General features: G+C 35.5%; 1 protein-coding gene across 1 annotated transcript in view; it reads right to left on the bottom strand.

Annotated features, from left to right (window-relative positions):
* Positions 1-18,695, bottom strand: part of LOC111419140 (Glutamate receptor IB) — a 33,015-nt gene that overhangs the window by 1,965 nt on the left and 12,355 nt on the right. Inside the window, exons 4-13 of the mRNA XM_023051908.2 lie at positions 14,254-14,507; positions 11,816-12,187; positions 11,338-11,559; positions 4,325-4,430; positions 4,162-4,250; positions 2,886-3,285; positions 2,461-2,648; positions 1,534-1,778; positions 1,361-1,466; positions 750-962 (exon numbers count right to left, since the gene is read on the bottom strand). Coding sequence (XP_022907676.1) covers positions 750-962; positions 1,361-1,466; positions 1,534-1,778; positions 2,461-2,648; positions 2,886-3,285; positions 4,162-4,250; positions 4,325-4,430; positions 11,338-11,559; positions 11,816-12,187; positions 14,254-14,507 — 2,195 coding nt within the window. The remainder of the gene's footprint in view (positions 1-749; positions 963-1,360; positions 1,467-1,533; positions 1,779-2,460; positions 2,649-2,885; positions 3,286-4,161; positions 4,251-4,324; positions 4,431-11,337; positions 11,560-11,815; positions 12,188-14,253; positions 14,508-18,695) is intronic.

The following is an 18,695-nucleotide window of genomic DNA, read 5'->3' on the forward strand; positions in this document are numbered from 1 at the left end:
CGAGAATTAATTAATAGGTAGTACTTCTAAGCGTTGGACCGACAGTTTTAAGGTTGCCAACTTTTCCGGGATTCGAATTTTCAGTATGGATCCGCTCGACCAAGTTGGACCTACGCCAATAGCTCATTTGCTCTCCCTACGAATTGAATTGTCGTCGTTACCGCAATTCATCTACATTTAATTCGCAATTAGTTCTTGCTCATAATCAACAACAATGGGTTATTACGTTCCATCTACTCCAATGTCATTCCCAATGTCGCAGTTTACATTAATCTCATCTATTTACATTGGAAAATCTTTCGTACATTGGTAAGTCTCTAGTTTATTTTTAATTTCAAACAATTAAATTCTGTTGGATGCGAAAACGCTACAAATTTTCTTTTGGCCAGAAATAAGCTTGGCAGAGAATAAGTTTTTAACTAAAAGAAGTTGATAGTTTATCATAGAGGGTTGACGAAATTTTCAACTTGTATAGGAATATTAATCAAGAAAGCTGAGATGATCACTCTAAAAGAAATAAATTCGGCTGCTATAAGCATTTATGTTGGTTTAAATGTTATTGTATATGCAAAATGAAATTATTTACCATTGAGTTTGAATTATGTTATTTAAAAATAAGAGTAACCTTTTTGGTTTAAGAACCAGACACCTTATTTCTTTATAGTATAATATCGGAAAATATATGGTTCTCTCACCAATAAGGCACCGCCCTTCCGGAATGGGGGCGTAAATTTGAATAAAGGTATTACCCTGCCGTTGTCGATATCCCGGCCGACGCCTATCGTCAAACGGGCCTTGGCTTTCATGGCATCGCCCAGTGGAATCTTGGCACGAACGGCTTCCATGTGAGACTTGTAGCAAAATTCGATCAGGGCTACTGCGAGCGCTGTGAGAAGACCCCCGATGAGGATGTAAAAAATGCCCGCGACGTTGCTAAGGGACAGTTCGTTCCTGGAGGCGTCCTGCAACAAATATAGGTTGTGATGAGGGTAGATTGAAGAGGGGAACGTCGAATCTTTTGTAAAATGCGATATTTTTTAGACGAGATTCGACGTGGCTCGGTTAGGTTATGAATAAGTTGAACCTCGAAGAGGAGAACGTCACCGTGAGACTGTGAAATGGAGAATTATTCAACTGGTGTGTAAACTTCGCAATTAGTCGCGGTCGGATGGTGCAAATTAAAATGAAATTATAATTCGGGGCTAAAGTGCTCGTAGTAGATCGCGACGGAGATTAGATCCACGTAGTGCGATGACGTTAAAGATCTTGGCACCTAACCACAGCGTAATAGTTTCTAGAAAGTTCTTTGTTGTGAAACGAAATAAACATAAATAAATTTTAAAAATATATTTAGTCTTACTTGTTTATCGTGTTTACATTCAGTCCTATCGTACCACCACTTATTCGTTAACTTAGTTAATTCTCCATTCTCCTTCAAACTAAGAACAGCTAAATTCACTGCATCTCTGCAACAAACACAACAAAACATGCCTTAATTCCCTACGCTTTCTTCATTAATTTATGCATTTTCACCTAAGAGGGGATCCAAGAGGAGTTGCAACTCCAAATCCCTTCGCATCTAGATTTCTACCAACTTTCATTGTATCGCACGGTTCCCGTTCGTTAATGTAGTCATTCTTGGGAGATTCAATGAGGAGGGCGTATTTACCTTTCGATGTTCGCACTCGTCGGATACCTTCGTCGTAGCTGTTGACAAAAACTTTCTTGCGCGAGGTCATGTATTCCCACATTTTCGAATATAGTGTGATTTTGGACCGCTGTAACAGAAATACCACGGGGACGGTTGCAGAGTTGCAAATTTGATGAACGGTGCCGTCCTTTGGCGTGTGAATACGTGAGAGGTGCCGCTTTATGGCGCGCCAAGAAAATGGAATGTGCGGACCGGGACAAATTGATTTGGAATAGTTGATGTGGGTTACCCTTAATATTTAAGGGATTGAAATTCGTCGGCGTACGGTTTGGTGGATAACAAATGTGGGGTAAAGTAGGTCATATTCGACCGAAATATAACTTAAGAACGAGACAATTTTCTAAATGAAACAGTCAAAACAAATTTTTATTAGTTAATGTTTGCGGTAATACTTCAACATAACTCAAGAGACTCATTTCAACCGAATTACTTTCGAACCGTCCGCTTTACCCACCTAATATGAAAACTCTCTCCATTACTGAAGTAATTCGGGTTAATATTCCTACGAATGACGCTCCCAATCTGTTTTTATATGAACTCTATTTGAGAATGTTACAAATGAAAATTAATGTTGTCTCTCCAAAGTAAAATCTTTGTAGGAAAAATTATATATCTAACAGAACTACTTATTGAAGTAGTTCCTTTACAGGCGTTACGGACCAATCTAAATTTAACAATCAGTTTCGATAGATATTTAGGATACTATCAGGTCCCATTCTTTTCAATTTTCCGGCGCCGTTTCAACTTACCCTAAAGAAATCCCACGTGGCTCCGTGTAACAATGTACCGTATTGTACTTCCGTTTGCGAGGCCAAATCCTCCGGTGAATTGATGGGTGCTACCATTCTTTCAACCGTGAGAAATGCCGCTAGATTTGCCGTGTACGACGAAATTAAGATGAGTGTGAAAAACCACCAAACAGATCCAACAATTCTTCCTGAAAAATATTCATCGTGCACAAAAAGCAATTATAATAAATTTCTTTTATAAAGCTCGCCACGGTATTTATCAAAGTATAACATCAAGGGTAACTTACTAGGGAACCCATTCCAAGTGTCAACTGACCACCGAATTTATGAACCTTACATATGAAGCTTTTTCGAGGTCACAATTCGTTGTTCTTTTTCGTGGAAATTCAATTCCACCAATAAAAACAAAAAGGGTAATGACCTACCTGAAATGGATCTAGGTGAGATATCGCATCCTTGCTGCATGAACGAGCCTAAGGAGAACCAAAGAGAATTCAAAATACTAAAATCGTTTGCCATAGAGCCGTGATGGCCGTGTTGGACGCCGGCGTCGCGATGCTCGCCCGTCAAGTGTAAGAGACGCCATTCGTACGGCGAAAATCTTGACACCGTGAACAGTACTATACTGACGCCGATGTAACTGAAGATGACACAAACCCAGATCTCTTTCGACAGTGGATTTAGAAAGCTGAACACTCCCGGTTTCTGTTTTATTGGCTTCTTTATCATGATTGAGATGCCTAGCGACATGAACGGTTTGCTGAAGTCTATCACACGTTCTCGTTCTGATGTTATCGTTATTGGAGCTATTGCTAGATCCGCTTCCTGGGAACAAATAAATCCTTACTCAATTTAGGTTAGTATTAGATATGATTGTTATATATTTTTGCTTTGTACACAGGAGTATATAATAGTTACAATTCCACAATATATTTTCTATAACTATATTTGTATCATTAAATATACATAGTATAGGAAGAGATATGAGGGGTGTGTACAGTATTAAATTACACTTGAAAATCAAGTGATGGTTAAAACACTTGATGGTTCATCGTCATCATCAAAGCTGAACATCTTTCGACGTTCGGCGATGGTAAAACATTGACACTCAATGGTCGACCTTTGAAAGCTTTGACTTGTCGAGATCCCCTTTCGTCTGTAGAATCGTAGTCGAGGACGTTTGAGACGAAGTGGCCCTTGATTACAGTGGACGCGTTCGATAATTGGTAGGAAGAGATGCTCCGAAGAGCAAACGACGACGGGCGTCGCGGCGCATATTAATAGTGCCGTACTCCGAGGACGGTATCGATCCGCGCGCTCTAATTATAATTAGAAGGCAACTCTGTGCCCCCAGAGCCGCGTTGTCTGTTAACTAGGGTTTAAATCGCGAACCGCCCCCGGCACTACGACCCCCATAACAACCTGCCTACAGTTAATCCTTCACTAGAAGGTTTCAAATTGAGAATTGTAACTTTACAGAAACATGAGAAAAAATGTTTTATAATTTCTTTTTTGATATGACTCGTTTCATTATCATATTAAAGTACATCAATTAATAATGTTGCCGTAATTTACTTCCTTCCTGATTGAGTTGAATTCTAAATCGAGTCGTAATGGAACAAGCTAATCAGATCAAGTATCATTATAATGCAAACGACGACGAGTAGTTGGTGGGTCAGAAGGGGGCGTTGGGAAACTTACTTGTCTGACGAGCTCTCCAACCATTCCATCCCATCCTCCTTTCACGTTCTCAGTCCCGTAGTTGCCGTCTTTCACGATACGAATCTCGTCTGTAATTGAAATAACAAGTGTCGAACACGTAGAAGACCCCTTTGGGGGGACATCGACTCTCGGGTGCACTTACAATTGATGCCGAGTTCCTTCGTGACCAAATCCGCCAAATCTTTGCAGAAGCCCTCGTAGCGGTCGTTTCCGGTGGCATTTTTCTTCAGCATAATGTACGGCTCCTCCTGCAATTAACGGATATTGGAACCGAGTTGGTCTAATTAAGGGGATTCAACAGTTTAGGGGAGGTTTATTCGGATAGAAATAGAACTAATTTCTATTTCCAGGGTTAACTGTATCCTCTGGTGTACCTCAGAGAAGAGAGAATTGGCGCATATTTCCATTAGATTTCCATTTCATTTGGAGCGTGCCGGAACTAGAGGGGTGGAATAGTGCAAAAATATTATTACACCCGCTGCCAACGCGATGTTTTTATTCAGTAGACGCTGGCTAGAGTTCCGGAGGTCGGAAGGGAAAAGGGCGATTATTTCCCCAGACGATTACTATAATTTATGAGCGAGAATAATGGACTCACATCCTTACAAAGGCGAGATAAACAAGTCACGCGGTGGCGTGTGCCTTCTAATTGTTATTCTTCGTAGAAACCTGAACGCGGTTCACGTAAAAATAACCCCCAGAGTATTATGTTATGTACATATTATATTAGCACACTTATACACTGGTTCAAAATGATAATAAACTCGAAATTACAGAAAAAAATATTTTTATACAGTCTATTTTACTTAACTGGGACACTTTTTCCAAATGAAGCCAATTACTCAAAACGTGGAGCCTCTTTAGTTTATAAACCCTGAATAACATTTTTAAATTTGGTCTAATTAAGGGAAATCACCCCGTTTTTTTGTAAATCTTCAAGGGTAGAGAATGAATTCATTCAACCTTTTCTACAAATTTATATTTTTATTGCGTACTTAGTCGAAATGTTTACTTTATAGTAAAGTAGCAGAAAATATGCGTTAAAATGTGTAATAAACAAAATGATTTTGAGTGAAAGATTTAATCAGTTATCTGCCTAGTTCAATCATATAGCATACAAGCATAGAAAACATTGCGAGGAAAATTAAAGACAGAGAAGACGACCTAAATAACATACATTTATTTAACGCACATTTAATGAAATATATAGATTCGGAACAAAGAAAATTTCGGGCCGATAATGAAGTACACTAACGCATAGCTTTAACATCTGCTAAAGAAGAAAGGGATATCATTTCTGGGTTTACACTACATGCACCATACTTTCGGAGCTTTATTGGCTCTATACTTTACGTTATGTTAGATAAGCCTCAGGCTTTGATACTGCAAAGTTGTGCTCATATAAAAGGCTGCACAAACATTATCCGGGTTCATATAAACAACAATTGACTTTTGCAAGAAAGGTGCTAATTCAGGTTCGAGATGGATTTGTAATTTGTACCTCTTGCTCGTGCAAAATTACAATTAAACGAGGTTTTGAGGGGAGAATAGTACGATTTATGGAGATTTGAACAGCAACTTGTTAATCAGAAATGTAAGGAAGCAGTGAGGACTGGAATGGGATTGATATAATTTTCAGTGTTGTTCTTCCTGTACCAATCCGTGTGATTATAAGACAATCAAGAAAAGTATCGAATTGGAAGACTTATCTTTAATAATAAATTTAACTTCGAGATAAAGATCTGCATGACTATTAAAGACTTGAAGGACTTTTCATAGGGGCGCCAAACAACTATTGATAATAGGAACAGAAAAGGAAGCAAATGGTTTCCAGGAACAAAGGTTTTTCTATGCTCGCAAGGATGGACGCACAATCCCACAGCCTTTCGATTATAAAACGGTTCATTAGATCCAATCAGTAGGAATATTGGTAAAAAATACGGTATGTACAGGTAAATGAGAATATGATCTATTGGCAGTAGTATTCAGTTAGAAAATGGGCGTAAAGGAATGTCATTCAAAAATGTGGGCAGAATATATAATTTCACAAATTAAGTGATATCTTAATTCCTGACATGTCTGGAATTTATAAGTAACCAGATTTATACAATCTGCCATCTTGAATACTTGATCACTTAACTTTTAGTTTCGGTGGATGAGGATTTGGAATGATAATTCCACTCTAATCGCGCTTCTGAGTATTGACCTTTATCAGCTATCAGTAATATGAACAAAATATGGATTCTTTACAAATCTCTTGATTTCAATTTCTGCGTTTAGTAACAAGGTTATCACTGAACTAGGGTACAGAGTATTAAATTACTCATTGAGGTTGAGGATTTAAAATGCTAATTTCACTCTAAGACAGTATCTGTCTATGGACCTTTATCAGCTAGAGTATCAGTTACATAAACAAAACATGCATTCTTTAGGAATCTCTTTAGTCTATTATAGAATGTAATCTTTGACGTAGAATTAAATTAAGTCCGAACACTCAACGTGTACAAGAAAAGTTGCTGCCATCTATAACTTACATCTCTAACTCTGCAGTGCCATGTAAGGTATGGTATAATGGACTTATACTAAGGCGTCATCTGAGTGAGTTAGTTGAAAATAACTAACTTTCATTTCGAGGAGAAGACCACCAAGATTATCATGTGATTGCTGGCATAATGTCGAAAGAATGACTATTGGCTGAAGAAAGCAACATACTTTGCGGAGATATTGTGTTGATTTTATTTCATTCCAGATACTCATCAGGGAAAGTAAAATAAATGGATTGAATAGGTATCTAAATATTTAAAACTGCTTGCAATTTACAGCAAAAAAGAGATATGTCACATTTAGTTGCACTTCACGAAGCCTATTCCACTTCCTAATGATTAAGCAGTTCAAACTCCAACTTCTAGACCAGGAACGTCTTTAACTTGAATAAAGCTCTTTCGACTAGTTTTACCGTCGAAATCTACAAATTAGGTGTAGAAACAGAAGAAGCCATTCAGATACTTGGAAAAAACTTTCTATCGGAATCACTTTTCATTTCTTTTTGGCTAACCATCCGGACATAACTTTATTTTTTCTTTTGTAATAGTGGAAACATAGAAGGCATAACATTTGTTGACGCTAATATAGTAACATTCATCTCGAGGATGAGAGACACATCTTGTTACTTAGCAATTATCCTATCTCCTGAGTGCAACACTCTATTTTTCATTAGTTGAACAAATTTAAACTATTTATTTCTCACCTTTTACCTTACAATCAAGTTGGTATCATGTTTTCAATATCTTGATTATCACGTTCGACACTTTATTGACTTTGAGAATGATGCGGTTTTTGTAAACAATTTTTAATTGGAAAATCTCTGCCGTTAGCTAATTGTAATATGAAGGGTGCATTGAGCAGCATAAAAATTTCGATAAGATATGAAGGGGTTCAGGATCACCAATTTTGTCAAGCGGTGTCTCGACTTTATTAGAATCTCATGAAACCATAGGCTTAACAGTAACACCTTTTATAGAATCTGTTTTTTTCTAACACGGTTCACATCAACTAATACAAAATTCAAGAACCAAGTTTTAAACAACATTTCAATTTTTGTACTTTGTAGCCACTTCTTTCAACATTCTAGTAACAGGATTATTTCTTTATCTTCTTTTTGGCTTTTCTGTACCCATCACAAATTTATCGTAGATAACTTCTGACAAATAAACTGTGTTTTTATACCACCGCTTCGAATTGTGGCAAGTCCAGCATTGAATGACACACTTATAACCGATTAAAGATTACACGAACTGGACTCAATGATCATTTGAGATATTTTTAACGTTGTCATAAATGAACAATAATGCTGCAATGAACAGATATGTATTAGATAGTGTAATGTTGAGTATGAGAAAGTGTGGCTTGTTAGTTGTAATATAGCTTAGTTAAATTGTTGAATATGCTTCATTCTATGTTTTTCCATCTGAATTTAAGTATTGCATAGAATGTTTAAGCATTTTATGTATACAATACCTGATTTTTTATGCTCTGACGATAATATTGGCGGTGAAACATTAGGAAGAGTATAATAAGGGACAAGAAGGAGAAAGGGATGATTAAAGAAAAGATGTTGCATGAAGAATTTCTACCTAACGCAATAATTATTATTATCATATTATTATGATGAATATACCGGTACACAACAAGGCAAGAGAACTACATGAGGTCAAAGACCGTTCAAGATGAGTAAATAATAACACGGGACGTGACACTAAAAATAATTTAGTATTACTTTTGTTGTACGATTCCTTGAAGATGTATGAAACAAAACTTCAATCGACATAAACTAAAGTTAGTTGAATAAAATGAAGACTCTAAACTACCGACTTTCAAGAACTATTATTTTCTTCAAAGACAAGAAAGGTAAAGGTTGCAAGGACCCCACATCTTGACATTAAAGTCAAGTAATTAAATGGCATAAGAAAACCCTCGCTATGTCATTCAAGTATTAGGGCAACTACTATCCGTTAGATGGCGATAGTCGATTATGGACTTTTCTTTGGTTTGGATTTTCACAGTAAGTAACACATCAATTTTTTGTACAATTTGATTCGTTTTTAAAAAAAAATCTCAAAACACTCAATAATTGATACGACAATACGATACATTAAAAATAGATATTGCCTATAATCTAGGATTACAAATCTATGATTTCATGTTAAAGAATAAAATCTCAATAAATATATTAGTATTTCGAATATGTGATTAAATTAAATATGATAATGTGATTACTACTTAGAAATAATTTAGTCATTGCTAATAAAATATGAAAACCTGTTATTTAAAAAAATCTTTTCTACTACATGAATATTCAAAAAGTTGCCATTGCTCTTTTTAACTCAAGGAGCATTGTTAAATTTCAACAAAGGATTACAAATTTTACAGTACAACCGGAGGGATTTTAACTCTCCACATTTGTTCGTTGGCGATTTTTGCAAAAGTTACGAAAGCGTGTAGGGCGATAAAGCCGCGTCGCAACGCCGAAGCTGACGCTCGGTACTTCGCGTGTTTTATTATTATATCTCCCGTTTAATATTTATTATTTGCATAATGTGACGTTAGCATAGTGACGAGGCCCTAAATTAACTGGGAGATATTGACTTATCGTCGTTTTAAATAACTTGTTTATGGGTTAAAGCTCCTATTAATTGTTTATTTACACGCACAGGTTTATTTTAAACGCAGATTTAAATACAAAAATTTTTAAGCAAGTTGATTTTAATTACTTTGAACATTTTTATCATTTATCTTGATCAACAAAGGGAACTTTGTAAGTTGTATTTTTATAATCACGCAAAGATATTTATCGTTATTTTAAACGGCTTAATTTAGATAAAGAATTCTTAAAATAAATATGATTTCTATAAAATTGTAAACAAGAGGTCCAATAGAATGATGAAGTTTAGAAATGAAATTCCTTTCTGATTAAAATGAAAAGCTATTCAAGGGCTCAATTTAAATTATTCAAAGTGATGATACTCCCGCTGTAGGTAAATTGACGTCGATTGTAGGTTTGATTAATTCGCCATGAAGTAGTCGCAGAGAGAGAGGATTATACCAAAATTACTGGTAATCTAGATTCGGGGAATCGGTGAACTATAAATCATTTTGTACCCGAGTCGTTTTAACACTTAAAATAATTATTTCGTTATTACTTCGTTTTATGGGTAAAACACTATAATGTGTTTTTGCTTCTTTTAAGTGAATATTTGTCGTTGCATTTGCATAAGGAAAAACGATTTCGTTTTACCTTCACCGCGTTCGCTATAAAGCTCTGACGTTTATGTCAAACTTTTACGCTCGTTTGCATGCTACTAGCTAGGAATCGGCCGCGACATTAATTTGTAGGACAAGGTTACCGTCGTAGTTGGTTTACAGGGTTACGTACCACCGCGAACCCGAGCCCCATTTATCGAATTCCTTACAACACGTACCAATTTATTTACAGTACGTGTATGTACTAAAACCAACACGTATACACAATCACCCATTAGACTCGTATACAAATGCTGCGGCAAATTGCGAAGATAAAATTCAAATTTCCAGACCCAAACGAATGATTACGGGGTGATTTACAGTGGTTGTATTTATTCCTCGCATTTTAATGACGACGTAAAGAGGCTTTTGTTATCGGGGAATCTATTTGAATACGTCATTTCTAAGTATAAAGGTCAAAATAAGTTATACGCATTATTTTTTTCTGCATAATTCTAGTGTAAAGGTTGAAATAAAAAAATTATTCCTCATAGCACACAAAATAGAGATTTTTTCCCTTCGTTTCATACCTTTTTTTAGGTACAAGTTGACGAAAGTTCGTTACGAACAAAGTTTTTAACAGAAAAAGTCAGTCCTCCAGCTCAACTTAAATTAGTCCTTCGGGGCAAGAGAAAATTAAGCACTTTAATTGTATTAACCGGAGTTTCAAGTTTTCTTATTATTTTCAAAATGTGATTCGATTATTTTTAGAAGATAGAAAATAAATTGGTTTGCGTTTCTAGTTTTCTTTGATTCACTCTAAAAATTTCAGTATTTTCTTATTGCTGCAGATTTTCTAGTGCCATAATCGAATAGTAACATTAGCTGCAATCATACATTCGATTTATACATTCATCTAGCAATTAATGAAGATTAACTTCTTTTAAAGCATATTCTTTACAAATTAATTCTTCGTATGTGTTGACCTAACAATTCCTTGTACAAAGAGTCCTCTACAAACACGAATTAACACTGATTACTCAGATTTTAAAAAAATTACCAAATCAAAATCTGTGATAAATTTATGAAAAACTTTGTATATCCAAATAAAGTCGTAAAAATCTAATTAAATCTAAACTCTCGTATAATAGAATAATCTTCATTTATTATTCGGCTCCTTTATCTCCATTTATTGTTTCTGTTTGCCACCATAAAGTATAATTTCTGTTAGGATTTGGTCTTTACTGTTATTTCACCTACTTTCAACTGAGTGGACGCGAAGAACTGAGGAGTTCAAATCCCCATCGAATAAATCTAAGCCCAAAGAGACGCGCTCGGAAATTCATCCGACCGTCGGAGCTTGTATTCAAGATAATCCGGATAAAATGGATAAAGCGTAACTTTCGGGCGACTGACCACTATAGTTGTGACGATGTAGGTGCGATTTTTCTCGATGTAAGACGTCGGCTTTAGCCTGACGTATTTTGCTGCGACCGAATTGAATCCGGTATCATCGCTCCATTCGGCTACCTTCACCATGGCGCTATTGACGGTCATCTCAACGACGTGCAATGTATAGTTCTGTCTTCTGCCGTCCTCGCTGAAACGGATTTCGCCGGTTAAACCTTCGAGTTCGACCTGAAAATAAAATATAAATCGTTTGGTAAAAGAAAATAAATGGTTGTAATATCAGGGACATAAGTAATCCAAGAAAAATTATCTGACCGATAACTTTACCCCTCGGGGTCGACTTTAAGGTCGAAGACGCCCCTCGATGGAGTTCGATAAACGTGAAGGAGGTGGAGGAGGAAGTTATAAACGGTTATGGATCGACTTTCCGGTTTCTTTCTTATGTGTAGACTTAACCCGAAAAAATCAAAGACATTTTTCTTACCTTTCTTAAAAATCGAGAAATTTTATCACCATGTTCCCACGGAGTAACCCAACCACCGGAAGCGTTACAGTCAAGTCCTTTACTGCCGTTATTAAACAATTGTCCACGACGCATATTATTTCGAAAAACATCCGGTTTCTTTCTGAGCAATTTATTGAAAGCTTCCACAAGGACGAAAACGGCATCGTACATTAAAGCTGCTTGAGCCGAAATGCTTTCCCTTCCGGCACCTTGTGACGTCGCCGGATCGAGCTTCTTCCAACCTTCGAGGAAGTCTTTCACGTGCTTCTTCGTAACGTCGACTATACGAAAGCCGGTGATATTTATGGCGCCGTATTCGATGACTTCGCTCTCCCACCTGTCATCCATTACCTGAAATGCAGAGCAGACAGTTTTGGCGTGATTTATCGTTCGGGAAAAAGGATCCCGAGTGAAATACGGTTCGATAAAAGGCGATCCGAGGTGTATTGATGGATATTAATGTGTCTACGTCTATTGGTATTATGAGGATGTTGGTGACAAATGATCTAACTGTATGTATCGGGTAAGAAAAAGATTAATAAGGAGATATTTTTAATTTTTATTGAATTTAAAAAAAAAATTTTTTTGTGATTTTAGTCGTAATTTTGTATATTTATTATTTTGTCATTATACGAATGACGAGGCTGTTAAATTCTACGAGAATTGAAATACGAAAGATCCAAAATTAACCATGAGTGGAAAGTTATGCAAGTTGTTTTATAAGAATTCTTATCATTATGATGTCGGATTACACACTTACTGAATCACATTAGTACCAAAACCAAACTTATAAAGTCTTCAATAACATCACAATAGTTTTGTATGTACCAAAGAAAGGCTAGATTTATGTACTTTTTACTCAGCTTAATAATGATGTTGTCAGGGAAGAATCCAAATCTTACAAAGTATTAGGAGTTGATCATTACCATATATTGTTGAAATTTATTGATAATTTAGCGAATTGTGTACTTGAATATTGGAAATCGTTTCATTATTCTCTGAATATCTACTCTAATCTTACATAGTACATAAGAATATGACACAAGAAATATGGGTATAAGCAATTATGGTGCAATTCTGGTGATGAAGCATATCTGCATTTGTTGTTCTCTTTAGCGCGAAAAAAATGATTGATCGTTGAAAATGCAGAAAATATTTAGTTTGGTGTAGTAGATATTTTTATGTCGAAGTAACTAAACTAATTACTCTCAACTGAAAGATTTGAGCGCCTTACTGAAATCAAGAAATGTAAAGTGAAAAACAATATAAGTCTTTGAACTTTTCCCATAATTATCGAATGATTTTTTTGATTCAACCATTGTTACTAAGTTTCGACATGAAGAAAAATAACACTAGACCCTGGAAAGCTGTTTTAAAAATTTAATTACGTTTACGATACACACAGAAATTATAAGAGTAAATCGTCGAAATTGAAATTTAAATTAATATTTGTCAAATACATATTTGACTATAGTTAATACGTTCTCTTATAGAAGCACGGGTATTACTTGTCATGTATTCGGAAACCAAAGTTCCGTGACGTTAATAAGGTCCCGCGCGACCATTGCTAGACGTCCAACCCTGAAAGTTGGAAGTTTGGAGAAAATTAAGGGGGGCGATAAGGTTTCACCTGGTATGTGTACGTTGGGCAAATCAACATTGTGATGGAAAAATCTGCATAATAATCTCTTAATGTCGCGTTTCGAGTTTCCCCGTCATTTGTAACGTGGCATGTCAAAACGATTTCCAACGCTATTATGCGGTACGTTCATGAAATAAAAGGTACCTATATATTGCAGAGACAAGTTTAATTTTGTTAATTAAAAGAGTTTTATGAAACGATTTTTTTATGTTAATTTATTTTGCAGTGTTTCCATTTTATTTTATTTTAGTGCTAATCTACTAAGTAGTGAATTTCAATGGCTGGTGCCATAATCGATTCAACAATAGGGAAAAGAAGATTATCGTACTGGCGGGAATTGTAAAGGGCTCGACCTTTGTTTCCGGGGCATTTCCGCGCGACGGTTCGTTAACCGAAAGGTAACCAGTTTTTGGAAAACTCACTTCCGGGTCAGCGAGGCTCATTCGTAAGCTTTTATTCAAATTTACAGCCCTCATCTTTCACGTTTTCGGCCAAAAATTCACAGTGATGCATTGCGAACGAAACGTCTAGAGGTTTATCATCAGAAAATGAAGTACGTGATCGCAACGCGAACTCTTATTATGCATATGTATGCATTTCTAGGTGCATAAATATGTGATTCCTCGTATTATAGCCTTTTTAAATATTCAAAAAATGCTAATGAAGTAATTTGTGACCTAAATAATAAGAAATTTTTTGAATTTAATGACTTTTAGTGCAACAAAAATAATATGAATGGAAGTAAAATGGATCAATGTGAATTTTAAGTACTCACCAATCCTGATAAGAGGTAATGATAGGTTCTTTTCCCTAAAGCAATGTCTCTGACGTGACCAACAACAATTTCCTTAGCCATGTCTGCTGAGCAATCGAGAACCACGTATTTATGTTCCCATCGTGCTTGTTCTTCGAGTCCCCTTAAGAACACCAAAGCCTCGGTTACATTACTGATTCTCCTCACTGTAGATACTTGGAAGCTCTCTTTGCCAGGAATGAGACCCTGGTAGATTTGCTGTAGCCTCAATAGCCCTAAAATAAATCCCCAACGTTAAAATTCGTTGTGATTCCGGTGATACATCGACGAAAACGATTTAGTGCCCTAAAGTTTCCTCCCTATAACACGTAATATTAAAAGGAAATAAATTTTTTTACTTTAAATCTAAATAAGGAAAATAAGGAAATAAGAACTTATTTTTAGTTTAATAGGGTGTATTTATCTACGGACAAGGTTTTGATCAGATCAACATCGACCCAGTTTCGAACGACTTTCAACGTTCGCGGTCGAAGGGCGGTCGTACTAAAATTATATCGGAGCTTTATGCAGCTCACCACCGACATTGAACTTATTGTTTATTAACCTAGTGACCCACATTTCTTCGTAATGCTTCGAACAACGACGTGATATTGACCAAATAAACTGTTTTCGACCGCGTGCTGTGGTTCTAATAAGTACCCCTCAAAGGATTGTTTGGAAAATTTTACCATGTAGCGGTGTGATATACTTATACACATTACAGGACCGGAGTTAAAGAAAAATTTTATGAGAAAATATTAATTCGGATGAATTTAATTATTAAGTTAATTAATTTCTTTGTTTAGGCGTTAAAAGCAAAATTCTTTTGAAATATTGTTCTTCTATTATTAGGAATGGGAGTTAACTTTAATTGAAAACTTTATTAAGCCTTTATTTAACGTTGATGTTCGTAAATTAATGTACAAATCCTTTTATGTAGAATCCATTTTATAATTACTAAAATAATCTTAACATAAATTTTTTTTTTGTAGGCAGAGCCTTTTTTCGTACGTTCTAAAAAAGTATTGATTAGTTGTAAAAAAGATCAAGGTTTGAACGAGACAAAGTAAACTTGCAATTTTATTTAGTAATATGTACTTATTAAAAAAATGTTTTAAGGGTTTACTTAGAGTCTAGCTTCACGATGCTTTGAGTCTGGGTGTTAACCAAAAGGTGATTACATTAGACACTAAGTTTTGAGCAGATATGCGAGATATTTCATTCAATTCAATAAGCAAATATCAATTAAAATGAAGGAAGAACTAATTTGCCGATTCAACACAGACTCAAGAAACGTGGCGATTATTGGAGCACGAGGAAATCAAGACAGGAAATCATCGCAATTAATTGACAGCATTATCCCTAACGATGTGCTGTTACCGTTCAAATTAGAGACCTGAATTACTCAAAAAGAAAGGACACTGGAGATGTAATGAACGATGTGAATTTCTTAACCTACTTAGACGACACCAGAATAGTTGTATTACCTCTAAACGTGATGTTATAACAGTAACTTGGATTACTTTTTGCAAAGTCATTACTACCGTTAAGCAGATCGTAGATAGTACGCATCGTAAAGCTCGAAACAAGAGACTCTAGAGTAGCAGGTTACATTATTGATAACGAATTATGTTGATATCATTTGAGATTTGGAGTGGGAATAAGAACAAACCTCCATTTTTGCATATCTCGGGAAATGGAACAAGTCATCACTAAGAAAGGCTGGCGACAACTCTATCTTCCAACAATATCCTGACGAATCTTTCGTGATATCAGAGCACGATTACCAGAGCTGTTTTGTTTGTGTGTGTACTCCGATTATTCACACTAACAACTTTGATATAGCGATATATGATGATGTCTTTATTCTCATTCTTAGTCTCCATCGAGATTATACGTGGCGTTTCGTTGCGCTTGATTTTGCCTAACAAATACAATGAGAGTGCGCATTCATACGAAATATTATATTACAATAATTAATATTATATAATATCATATTTCAGACATTGTCCGTAATTGCTAATTTAAAACACAGTGTAAAGGATTACATCCATGCATTTCAAGAAGAATCGGTTGCTGGAAGCTTTTAACGTGTGAATTCTCAACAACACTACATCCTTGCAAAAGTAGTTAGATATCACTGTAAATGGTCCCAAAGAAACGTACACTGGAGATTGTATGGAGATTGTTGTATACTGAATACGAAATCCTATTACATCCTGGTAAATTAGTTTTTGTAAAAAAACTCCTGGGATTTGCTTCTCCAGGCTGTACCAAGGGCAGCAGATATTGAGGCAGACTCTCAGTCGGCAATCCCAACACTCAACCATTTCAAAGAAACTCTGGTCCAATCAACACACCGCTAAATTAAACACTTATTGACCCAAAATACTGTATTTTCTTGGTTATTCCAATTTCATTCCATTTTGGTGTATTTTTCTCATTTTACTAAAATTATATTTACCAATTTTAATTCATATTTAAATTCTGTAACGGTAATAGAGACCGAGATATCATCGATGTAGCGCACAAACACAAACAAGATTTCTATTCTGCTTCATATAACACAATTTAGAGTGTGGAGAACTCTTCATAATGAGGTCCTTTACCTAAATCCTCATTCTATGCTAGATTTGGAATATGCTGATTATCGGTGGCATATGTAATTTTATCAATGGATTTTAGACAAAGTGGAGGAAAATGGATGGAGAAGATCCCATTTCTCCATCAGCTCATATAGATAGATGAAGCTATTATTATTAATGATAAGGTAAATAGTATATAATATAGTATTTAAAAATCCACGCCATCATCCAAGTTAGTACCAATGTGACCTTCTTGTTGAGAAGTGGGAAGATAGTTCTGTTTGATACTTACAATCAGTCAAAATGAGCTATCTCTGTGCAACTTTTAGAAATGGCGATTTAATTCAAGAGGTTGAGGGAATAGTTAAGGTCGAGGACTTACGTCGTCCTCAATTAGTGACACTTTGATGTGGATGGAGCAGAAAAGAATTATCTTAAATCGTTTAGTTGCGAGATTATGTCTTAATCAGTAATACATGAGGAGAGATCATCGTCTCGAAATCTTGGTCATTGACAGAATGAATCCCAACAAAAATTTTTCTAACTGCTACTCTTACTATTCCAACAATATTACACATGGAAGTTGGTTTTCTGGATACTCAAAGTAACCAATTGTTTAGGGCAGCATTATAATAAGACTTGTAAGAGCCAAATACTAGAAAATGTGTAAATACTAGAATTATATAATAATTGAATTCAGTATGCAAAAGCAAAAGATTGAACTTGTTGGAGCATCGGAAACAATTCTGATAACTACTTCCTCATCCCTTTCCGTCGCTACTTTGTTGTAAGTTTGACTTACTAATATACTTGGCGTTCCCCCTATCTCGATTGATTTTGTTAGTGATCCATACTCTATTTCACATTCACCCATACTATGAATTAAAATGCAATTTAGACGTGAGTTGCTTTCTAAATAATAATAATTATTTATTGTACAATTCATAATATTCAATAAAAAAAAATACAAATCAATAAAATAATTAAATTAATCATAAATTAATCCAAGATCATCAGTATCACTCTGAGCCACCAAAAGACTCTCCGACACAAAAACCAGATCAATTAATGATTCAGCGTCACCCGAAACTCTAGAGGGTTGGACAACAACCTGAAATAAGTTAAACGCTTGAAAAGCCGCCATAAGAGCTGTCTTGGCATGTGAGTTAACTAAAACGTTAACATTAAACTCGCCCACAACAACAATGTCAACTCAATCAACAACTCTACTCTCCAACAACTTTCACCAATGTAATTAATGTATTGAGGTTGGATAAAATTTTGTGTTGGAGGGTAAAAATTCATGTTAGTTGACCCAAAATGATATCCATGATGGCGAACAGCACTTCATTAGCTTGGTAGAAGTCAAGTCCATCGAAAAAATCAGTCAGTTTAAATATTTTGACTGGATATCTCCAGCAATTATGGCGCAGAAAAGATTTAAGAAATCAGATCAATAAAGCGACTAATAAAGCAATATGCAGTATGCTTAAAGGAGATCGTTTGGTCAAATCAATACATGCAAATGGACAACAAGATATAAAACTTGCATAAAGACTATTATGACATATCGAATAGAGACATGCGAAGATATAAGATTACTGCGTATAGCATTAGAGGAAAAGCAAACGGGCAGTCGAACACCAGGAAGATCACCCAAAAGATAGAAGACCACCTGGAATTCCACATGACTAGACTTCGGCTACGAATGCAAAATTTAGCAGTCCAATATGTCTAAAGTAAATAGAAGAATAAGAAGAAGTATAAAATTATGTATCCGTATCTCGACTCAACTATTTAATAATATTTTTATAATTCGGATACTGGTTCTAGAGAAAT

The sequence above is a fragment of the Onthophagus taurus genome, chromosome 2, assembly GCF_036711975.1.
Source record: "Onthophagus taurus isolate NC chromosome 2, IU_Otau_3.0, whole genome shotgun sequence".
NCBI lineage: Eukaryota > Metazoa > Arthropoda > Insecta > Coleoptera > Scarabaeidae > Onthophagus > Onthophagus taurus.